Here is a 10,914-nt window from a genome sequence, read left to right on the forward strand (position 1 = left end):
TTTTTTTTTTTTTACAAAAATACAGTTTTGGAGTTAGATAAACTTAAATTTATACAGGATTCTACCCTCCACATAACCTTCACTCCAGATCAAAGCTCCAAACCTACAACCTAACTTTGGACAAAATTATCTGGAAGGATTTCTACCACCAAGGATTCCTTTTTCCAAGCTATACAGAGGGTGCTCTGTCAAACAAACAGCAGAGACCTGAGGACACCATTCAAACTGGGTCTGAGACAGAGCAGATACAACTTGAACTAGCACTGAGGTGTGAAGTGAGAGGTGTCAAAGCCTTTGAGCTCAACAAATGGCAGGAGTTTCTCACAGCCGACCCCACCCAAATCCAGAGGTCTTTGAAGCCTCCTCCCGCTGTTCAGAGACCATTCACAGGCATTTTCTACAAGAACTCTGCCTCCAGAAATAAAAGGTTCTCCCAAGTGGGTGTTACACCTACTCCCGTTGCCTGCTGCACTGCTGCTTGGATTCCACCTGGTGATCTGTTCACCGTCTGCCCAGGCAAATGTGAAATAAGTGAACTCAGGCTATCTGGAAGGCCCAAGTTAGTTACTTTAAGGAGCAGTTCTCTCTGTGTGGGTCTAACCCTAACAAGTTCTGGAAAACGGTTAAAGACTTGGAGATTAAACCTTCCTCCTCACAGCTGTCCATGTCCCTTAATATTGATGATGTGGTTGTTACTGACAAGAAGCACATGGCTGAGCTCTTTAATCACCACTTCATTAAGTCAGGATTCCTATTTGACTCAGCCATGCCTCCTTGCCCGTCCAACATTTCCTCATCTCCCACCCATTCTAATGCGACAACCCCGATGCTCCTCCCTCTTTTTCCCCTGCCCCGCTACAAAGTTGAGTCGAGGTGCTAAAGGAGCTCCTTAAACTTGACACCTAAAAACCATCTGGGTCAGATGGTTTAAACCCTTTCTTCTTTAAGGTGCTGCCCCTATCATCGCCAAGCTTATCTCTAACCTTTTTAACCTGTCTCTCCTCTCTGGGGAGATTCCCATTGCTTGGAATGCAGCCACGGTTCATCCTTTATTTAAAGGGGGAGATCAAGCTGATCCTAACTGTTATAGGCCTATTTCTATTTTGCCCTGTTTATTAAAAGTGTTGTAAAACTTGTCAATAATCAACTGACTGGCTTTCTTGACGTCTATATTATGCAATCTGGTTTCCGCTCAGGTTATGGATGTATCACTGCAATCTTAAAGGTCCTCAATGATGTCAGCATTGTCCTTGATTCTAAGCAATGTTGTGCTGCTATTTTTATTGACTTGGCCAAAGCTTTTGATACGGTAGACCATTCCATTCTTGTGGGCTGGCTAAGGAGTATTGGTGTCTCTGAGTGGTTTGCTAACTACCTCTCTCTAAGAGTACAGTGTATAAAGTCAGTACATCTGCTGTCTCAGTCACTGCCTGTCACCAAGGAAGTACCCCAAGACTTGATCCCAGGCCCCACGCTCTTCTCAATTTACATCAACAACCTAGCTCAGGCAGTAGGAAGCTCTCTTATCCATTTATTTGCAGATAATACAGTCTTATACTCAGCTGGCCCCTCCCCAGGTTTTGTGTTAAATGCTCTACAACAAAGCTTTCTTAGTGTCCAACAAGCCTTCTCTGCCCTTAACCTTATTCTGAACACCTCCAAAACAAAGGTAATGTGGTTTGGTAAGAAGACTGCCCCTCTCCCCATAGGTGTGATTACTGCCTCTGGGGATTTAGAGCTTTTGAGGTAGTCACCTCATACAAGTACTTGGGAGTATGGCTAGATGGTACACTGTCCTTCTCTCAGCACATATCAAAGCTGCAGGCTAAAGTTAAATCTAGACTTGGTTTCCTCTGTCGTAATCGCTCCTCTTTCACCCCACCTGCCAAACTAACCTTGATTCAGATGACCATTCTACCCATGCTAGATTACGGAGAGAGGTGCTCTCGAGCGGCTAGATGTTCTTTACCATTCGGCCATCATATTTGCCACCAATGCTCCTTATAGGACATATCACTGCACTCTATACTCCTCTGTAAACTTGTCTATAAACTGGTCATCTCTGTATACCCATTGCAAGACCCACTGGTTGATGCTTATTTATAAAACCCACTTAGGCCTCACTCCCCTCTATCTGAGGTATCTACTGCAGCCCTCATCCTCCACATACAACACACGTTCTGCCAGTCACATTCTGTTAAAGGTCCCCAGGGCACACACATCCCTGGGTCCCTCGTCTTTTCAGTTCTCTGCAGCTAGTGACTGGAACGAGCTGCAACAAACACTCAAACTGGACAGTTTAATCTCTTCATTCAAAGACTCAATCATGGACACTCTTACTGGCAGTTGTGGCTTCTATGCGTGATGTATTGTTGTCTCTACCTTCTTGCCCTTTGTGCTGTTGTCTGTGCCCAAAAATGTTTGTACCATGTTTTGTGCCGCTGCCATGTTGTCTTGTGTTGTTGCTTCCATGTTGTCATGTTGTGTTGCTACCATGCTGTGTTGTCATGTGTTGATGCCAACGTAGGAGAATATAACACAATAGATCTGGTAAAAGATAAGACAAAGAAAAAAATAAAATAAATTTGGACCATCATCTTCGAAATGCAAGAGGAAGGCCATCATTTATTATTCCAGCCCAAGTGCAATTTAGATATTGTCCACCAGATGGCAGCAGTGTATTGCAAAGTGTTGGTCTGATCCAATGAACCATTGCATTTCTGTTCAAATCTTTTATCAAGACTGCCCAAATGTGCCTAATTTGTTTATTAATAACTTTTCATGTTAAAAACTGTGCACTCTCCTCAAAAATAGCATGGTATTGTTTCACTGTAATAGCTACTGTAAATTAGACAGTGCAGTTAGATTTACAAGAATGTAATCTTTCTGCCAAAATCAGATATGTCTATGTCCTGGGAAATGTTCTTGTCACTTACAACCTCATGCTTATCACATTAGCCTACATTAGCTCAACTGTCCCGCATGGGACCCACCTATCCTGAAGAAGTTTTAAATGGAAGACGTTTGGAACCACCAAGACTCTTCCTAGAGCTGGCCGCCTGGCCAAACTGAGCATTCGAGGGAGAAAGGCCTTTGTCAGGGAGGTGACCAAGAACCCGATGGTCACTCTGACACAGAGCTCCAGAGACAACGCAGGAGTGGCTTCGGGACAAGTCTTTGAATGTACTTGAGAGGCTCAGCCAGAGCTCGGACTTGAACCCGATCGAACATCCCTGGAGAGACCTGAAACTAGCTGTGCAGCAACGCTTCCCATCGAACCTGACAGAGCTTGAGAGGATCTGCAGAGAAAAATGGGAGAGAATCCCCAAATACAGGTGTTCCAAGCTTGTAGCGTCATACCCAAGAAGACTCGAGGCTGTAATCGTTGCCAAAGGTGCTTCAACAAAGTACTGAGTAAAGTGTCTGAATTGTTATGTAAATGTGATATTTCAGTTTTTTATGGGGTATTGTGTGTAGATTGATGAAGGGGGAAAAAACTATTTAATCAATTTTAGAATAAGGCTGTAACCTAACAAAATGTGGAAAATAGTCAAGGAGTCTGAATACCTTCCGAAGTCATTGGGTGCAACACATTTCACTTCGTCTAGGCCTCGTCTATAGCCTAGGCATGGCCTATGGTCAGTTACATTGGAAACTGTACAATAACATCCATTATTCTATCTTAGGCTACATAGGCTAATAATGATGTGACTATAAAATAGGTCAAATCAAAAATAGGTAGAGGTAGTCACTATCTGCTATGACAGATTGCAAGATCATGGGAATTCATGGAAAGGATACATACAAGTTGGGATGATTTGTAATAGTTGAGCCTATAAGCCACAATTTTGGCTGTTTTGTTAAATGTCCATAAGATATTCACCCATTTAGCCTACAGGGTAGGTGTGAGTGTGTTCCTGCCTCCGTGCATGCATGAGCGTGTGTGTGAGAGAGAGATGGTGATCAAGAAAACGTTGAAAGAGAGAGAAAGATTATGATCACAACACTATGATGACAGCTAAATTAGTCGTGTGTGTGTGTGTGTGTGTGTGTGTGTGTGTGTGTGTGTGTGTGTGTGTGTGTGTGTGTGTGTGTGTGTGTGTGTGTGTGTGTGTGTGTGTGTGTGTGTGTGTGTGTGTGTGTGTGTGTGTGTGTGTGTGTGTGTGTATGCATGCCCTAACACAGTGTGGCTGTTGTGGGGGTGGAGGACGGTGTTTACAGAAGGACACCGCTGAGCCCTTTGACCTAGAGGAGGTCCTGCAGGAGCTGCACAAAAGGGACAAAGGGAGAGGTTTGTAGACTAAGACTACTAGTCTATTCAAATGTGCAACAGAAAGCGTTTACTCCAAACGCTCTTCAACGTTTCGTAAAAGCTGTTGGGTTCTTAAAAACGGAAGTTGTAGTTCATTTTAATTTGACGGTTTCCGCTCATTGCCTTTCCAATCCGAATAGTGTACAAAGTGTTTGGCACAAGCTGCAAATCTGTAAATGAACAATTCTTCCAGCAGGGTTTAAACATTTTATGGTTACTGGGCACTTAACTTTCTGAGCCATTAATATCGAGACCACTTGGCAGTGGTTCATTGAAGGCTTCTGCTAACATGGAGGCTATAGCACTATTTGGCCAGTATAGGCCTAACACCATAGAATTACAATCTCAGGGACTACTTTACATTTTAGCAGATGCTCTTATCCAGATCGACTTACAGGAGCTATTCAGGTTAGGTGCCTTGCTCAATGGCACGTGGACAGATTTTTCAAACGCTCTTAACGGATAGGCTACCTGGCCGCCCGGTAGAACACCCTAACAAATTTACACCGGTTGATTTTCAATGTACTTTGTAGTAAAACACAGGACAGCGAAAGTGGGTCCAAAGTTTATCAGTACAAAAAGGAATGCAGTCTCACACACATTACAGTCAACAACACACAAGCGCCCAGCCGTCCTACGCTAGGGGCTTCTCTTCAACCTTTCTTTCCTGGAACACACATAGCAGAGGGGCAAGACGTTAACAATAGAATTCACTGAATCTTCACTGGATATTCTCTTGTGGAAATAGTGACTGTTACAATGCCATTTATATTCCTCCCTTCAGGTGTAGTAGATAGATCTAACATAGTCAAGTATTTAACTCATGGATTTTGGTACGACTGTAAAATGAAAGCCTGAATTACTCATACTATGACATACAGTAATATGTATAACTGATTCATTAGAAGTACAGTATATACATTGTGGACCATGATTCCTCATTCATGAATAATCTCGTATTCTTCCAGTACCCAAGAAACACTTGGAGGAGAGAAGTCAAGGCAGAAATGACTGAGAGCTGCCACAATTGGTGTGACCGGGGAAAATGTGTCCCAAACCGAGTGAGATGGAGGGCATTCATCAACGGCCTATGCTCCATTTTGGAGCCAAGCGCTTCAGTCAAGTTTGTCTTCCAGACCCCTTACTCTATGTCTCAAAATGACCAGCAGATGTCACTTAAGTACTGCTTCACAACTGCTTTCTCTGAGAGGCAACTTGCTCAATGGATCCCTACGGTTTCTACAACACCACATATTCATTCATTGACCAGTGAAGGAGGGATGTGGACTGCTTCTCATACTCAAGATGAAGCCTATATCTCATCGTCTTTGTATTCCATTGTCTGATATGAGGACACTCACCCTGGGCTTTCCACACCTGCGGATTTTGTTGCCTAGGGGATGAGAGAGAAAACCAATCAGTGAGTACTGATGATACAGTCTATTACAGCACTCCCCATGCCCCTAACAGACAGCAAGGCAATAGAGAACACTATCAATAAATTGGTTTAAGGTGGGGTTGTTTAATCGCTTTAAGTCAGTCAGGTTGGAGAGAGTGCACACACGCCCACACACACACACACACACACACACACACACACACACACACACACACACACACACACACACACACACACACACACACACACACACACACACACACACACACACACACACACACACATGGACACAGTCTGGTCTGGGGACTCACTGGCCAGCAGGAGAACAGACAGGATCATGATGACTGCAACGAAGGTCAGACCTCCAATACGAAGAGTTTGGTAGTCTACAACACAGAGGACACACTCATCATAAGCTCACCTATGGTAACATATCTCTCTCTTTCTTTCTCTCTCTCTCTCTCCTGTCTGTCTGTCTGTCTGTCTGTCTGTCTGTCTGTCTGTCTGTCTGTCTGTCTGTCTGTCTGTCTGTCTGTCTGTCTGTCTGTCTGTCTGTCTGTCTGTCTGTCTGTCTGTCTGTCTGTCTGTCTGTCTGTCTGTCTGTCTGTCTGTCTGTCTGTCTGTCTGTCTGTCTGTCTGTCTGTCTGTCTGTCTGTCTGTCTGTCTGTCTGTCTGTCTGTGTCTCTGTCTCACTCATTCTCTCCTTGGCATTATGAAATGACCAAATGACTATCTTTATCAGACAACCATGTTTGTGCAGTATCATTTTGTTGTCTCTTACCGTACACAAATTCTGCATCAGGGTCGTACTCAGGAGCTGATGAGAGAGCAGAGAACACAAGATAAGATCCAAGAGGATATCCACACTCTACAGGCCGGTACACTCAGAGGAGTGACAGAAATAGAATAGACAGAGAAACATACTGTTGTCCCAGCCCTGTGGCTTTTATTGCCATCTGGGGTCCTAGGTTTGGGGGCTACCACAAACCCCTGAGGTGCCTTATTGCTATTACAAACAGGTTACCAACGTAATACGAACAGTAAACAAGTAGTTTTGCGTCATACCCGTGGTATATTGTCTCATATTCAGTACCGTGGTTTTCAGCCAATCAGCATCCAGGGTTCGCACGACCCGGTTTCTAACAATATATGACTGACTCAAAAGTAAACCTGACCCACAGAAAGTCAACGTAAATCTCCCAGAGCAGGTCACACCAATATGTTATGATGAGCCACGGTCCCTGTTTGTTTTGGGGGACGAGCAGGCTAATATGTTGTGTCTCACTCGGGCAACGGGAGGTAGCAGTGACTGAGAGTGGTTTGTTTGAGTTTGTGAAGGTGCTTTGGGATATGTACTGTATGTATGTACAGTGCACTGCGAAGCTAGCCAACTTGTGCCGGTCTCTGTAGCCACAGCATACTAAATGAATGTTTACTATGTGGCTAGAACAACGAGCTAGCACATGATTCCCTGTGGCGTTCTGCCTGTTACCTGACTGGCTAGTGATGTACATGAATCATGATCAGGCCACAGGTTATGGCTATTGCCTGATAAACCCATGGTATAATGGAGAACTGAGACTAGAGGGGATACCTATTGGCATGATCTCCACATTGTAATTCTTTTTTTTGGAATATAGGACAAATGACATTTATAATGGAAAATCATCATGAACTATAATATAACAAGGAGAGTCAAAACGTTAAAATTCTCGGGGGAAAAACGGGCTATTTGTGTCTAGTACCGGTAATTGAAATTCAATGATGTAAAACGTACCTCCGGCGGCGGACATGATGGCTGGTCTGTGTGAGTGTCTGTTAGGATGAAGGAAATGAGTAAGAGATATACAAAAGCTGTATCCATGTCTACAATAACATTTGCTGAGTCACTAGTCATTCATTGTTGTATGGTATGCTTAGAAAATCTGTTTTGGTTTGACACCAGCATCGCTGACAGGGTAAAATTAGTCAATATGTAACATATTTTTGTTTGTCTAGTTAGCAAATTATTTATGTCAGTAGCATTACCAATGAAAACAGGCATTCTGTTAGTTCTGAAACACACTGTCTCGTGTTTATGGATTCAGATAGATTACAATTCAATAATCTGTTTTTAATAAATCTGGTGAATGGTTTTTAATGGTTTTATCCAGCTTTTATGAAAGTCCGTTGACAGGTTAAGAAACTCTAGAAGTCCAAACAAATTGCTTTAGCTGGTTCTTCATCTTTAGCCTTTATATCTGACTAATTGCTAGAGAGGGTAGTAAAGATATTGATACACACACACACACACACACACACACACACACACACACACACACACACACACACACACACACACACACACACACACACCACACACACACACACACACACACACACACACACAGTACACTGTTCTGTTCTTTTGATCTAAGTCTCTATGCCTTTAATCATTAACTTACATGGATTGTAAGATTCAAATATCCCTGAGTTCATTTTGTTCGGGCCAGTCTCACATGTGTGTAAGTACTAGTTGTGAAATATGTGAGAGTGTATGTGCCTGTGTGTAAACTTACGTGTCCCAAGTATTCTGTGTGTGTGGTTTTTCAGTGCATGAGTGACGTACTTTAGCAAAAACAACTCATTAACCTTGACACCCCCTACAATCACCCTCTAAACGGCATTCATTCATGTGAGACAAGACAGTTCTGCTTTACATGTACTCAATATGGGATTATTATTCTTTTTTAACTCTACATCGTTGGGAAGGGCTCATAAGCAAGCATTTTGCAATAAAGTTTATACCCGTTGTATTCTGCGCATGTGACAAATAACATTTGATCGGATTTGTAGAGCTCCCTGACAAAAGTCAACATCAATAAAGGCTTATTGCTAGTCCGATAATATTATACAGTGTAATTTTAGACCAGTACAGTTTTCCCTTCCACTGATCAATATGTATGTATAGAAGATTAATACACCATGTTATTGATATGATAAAGTTTGGAATCAAAAGCAGATGATGCATGAAAAGCTGGCACTTTTTCCAACTATACAGTATTTCCAAACTAGCTAGCTGTGATTGCTTATGAGTTGCTTGTGTTAAATAAACAATAATTCAACAAGTAGGTATACACTTATCCAACAAGTACTCCTCGGTATCATCAAGTATCATGTATTTGATGTACTAACGGTCTATCAATCTCTAGTCATAGCATTCGGGAGATCCAGGTTGGACTCACCTGTGGTGTTGGAAGGCTCCTCTGGCTATGTGAGATCCTCTCAGGTGTGCCTCCTTCTGTCTCTGTAGCCAGCTGCAGTCCAGTCACCTCCTGCCTCGTCTACCCCCCCCCCCCCCCCCCCTTTCCCTACCCCACCAGCCATCCATTTACGTTTATGGGCCTATAAAGCGTGGCCTTCAGAGCCGATAAATAGTGTAAGATGGTAACCTTTGGAATCATTGAGGCACAGTGTTCACATTACTGTGACTAACCTAGGAGGAAATGCACGCTATTTTGTACCCTACTTTTGAAGTAGCACTCACACAACCTTGATTGACTTTGAGTTAGAAATGGGCAGGTTTATTGCATTGTCATTGTGTTGTAGTTCTTGGTAGTGTGACTTTGTAGCTTACCACAATTAGGACCAGAATCACAGGTGAGCAGTGATTGGTGGCTATTTTTCTCCATATAAGTCAACTATACAAGTAAACCATAACATTACAACTAAAACTGTATAAGTAAACAAATAGGTGAAGGTTATTGGCGATAGACTCTTTATTTCGGTGTTAAAAGCACAAAATACAGCTATACAGTACAACCTCATGCACAGAATGAACAGTTAGTTACTTATTGTCGTGACAGTGTTTTTTTTTTGTTGGTTGTAACAATGACACTCTGCATAAAACTCCATGTATCTGACCGCGTGACCATAAGCTTTACCTGACGTCTGATACAGAGCAAATGATCTTTTCCTTTTATTTCCTTCACCTAATTTGGCGGCTAAAACTACACACACTCTCTCTCAGTCACACGTAGGCCCGCTCTCTCATTAACTAAATGCATGGCCGATCATACAACACAAAACAGAGAGACACCATTGGTTGAGACTGATTTTGCAATCGGCTACCGTAACTTCTCAACTAAACAATAAGAGGACACAGATTTGCGGCACTGGTGTGGGTGTGGCAACCGTCCAATCATAGCCTGCCTCTGAGGGCGGTATCGCCCGGCTCGGCCAATGACAGAGGAGGAGACTAGATTGGACGGTTTTTCTAGGACAAGGCAGTGATACAGCTGATGTAGAAGCTCACTTCACTAGAGTGACTACTGTTGGTGAGCTCCTAGTTAACTCTGATGCATTCTTGTGCTTGGTCAGCAAACTGTGGCAGTTGGATTCTCGTGTGTAAGGCGCACCACAGTCAAATACACACAACCTCTCAGACACACATACAAACCACCCAAACTCATGTACCCACACAGGCACACATATATTGAAATATATATAGCTAGAACTGTATAGTGTGTATAGGGTATTTATACTAGTATATATTGCATGTACACTACAGATCAAATGTTTTGTGTCACTTAGAAATGTCCTTGTTTTTAAAAATAAAAACATTTTTTTTTGTCCATTAAAATAACATCAAATTGATCAGAAATACAGTGTAAACATTGTTAATGTTGTAAATGACTATTGTAGCTGGAAACGGCTGATTTTTAATGAAATATCTATGTAGGCGTACAGGGGCCCATTATCAGCAACCATCACTCCTGTGTTCCAATGGCACGTTGTGTTAGCTAATTCAAGTTTATAATTTTAAAAGGCTAATTGATCATTATAAAACCCTTTTGCAATTATGTTAGCACAGCTGAAAACTGTTGTGCTAATTAAAGAAGCAATGAAACTGGCCTTCTTTAGACTAGTGGGTTTGTGGGTTCGATTACATGCTCAAAATGGCCAGAAACAGTTTGTCTAGTTTGAGAAACAGACGCCTCACAAGTCCTCAACTGGCAGCTTTATTAAATAGTATCTGCAAAACACCAGTCTCAACGTCATCAGTGAAGAGGCGACTCCAGGATGCTGGCCTTCTAGGCAGAGTTCCTCTGTCCAGTGTCGGTGTTCTTTTGCCCATATTAATCTTTTCTTTTTATTGGCCAGTCTGAGGTATGGCTTTTTCTTTGCAACTATGCCTAGAAGACCAGCATCCCGGAGTCGCCTC

General features: G+C 42.6%; 1 protein-coding gene across 1 annotated transcript; it reads right to left on the reverse strand.

Moving 5' to 3' along the window:
• Positions 1 to 4,865: 4,865 nt before the first annotated feature.
• On the reverse strand, positions 4,866 to 9,018 carry LOC106612730 (sodium/potassium-transporting ATPase subunit gamma; the record flags this gene model as incomplete). Its single annotated transcript, XM_014214189.3, has 6 exons — positions 4,866 to 4,979; positions 5,674 to 5,705; positions 6,023 to 6,097; positions 6,493 to 6,528; positions 7,489 to 7,526; positions 8,936 to 9,018. Coding segments are annotated over 6 exons (297 nt in total), but the record flags the coding sequence as incomplete, so codon positions are not given.
• Positions 9,019 to 10,914: the final 1,896 nt, after the last annotated feature.

Source organism: Salmo salar, chromosome 09 (assembly GCF_965601325.2).
Source record: "Salmo salar chromosome 09, fSalSal1, whole genome shotgun sequence".
Lineage (NCBI taxonomy): Eukaryota > Metazoa > Chordata > Actinopteri > Salmoniformes > Salmonidae > Salmo > Salmo salar.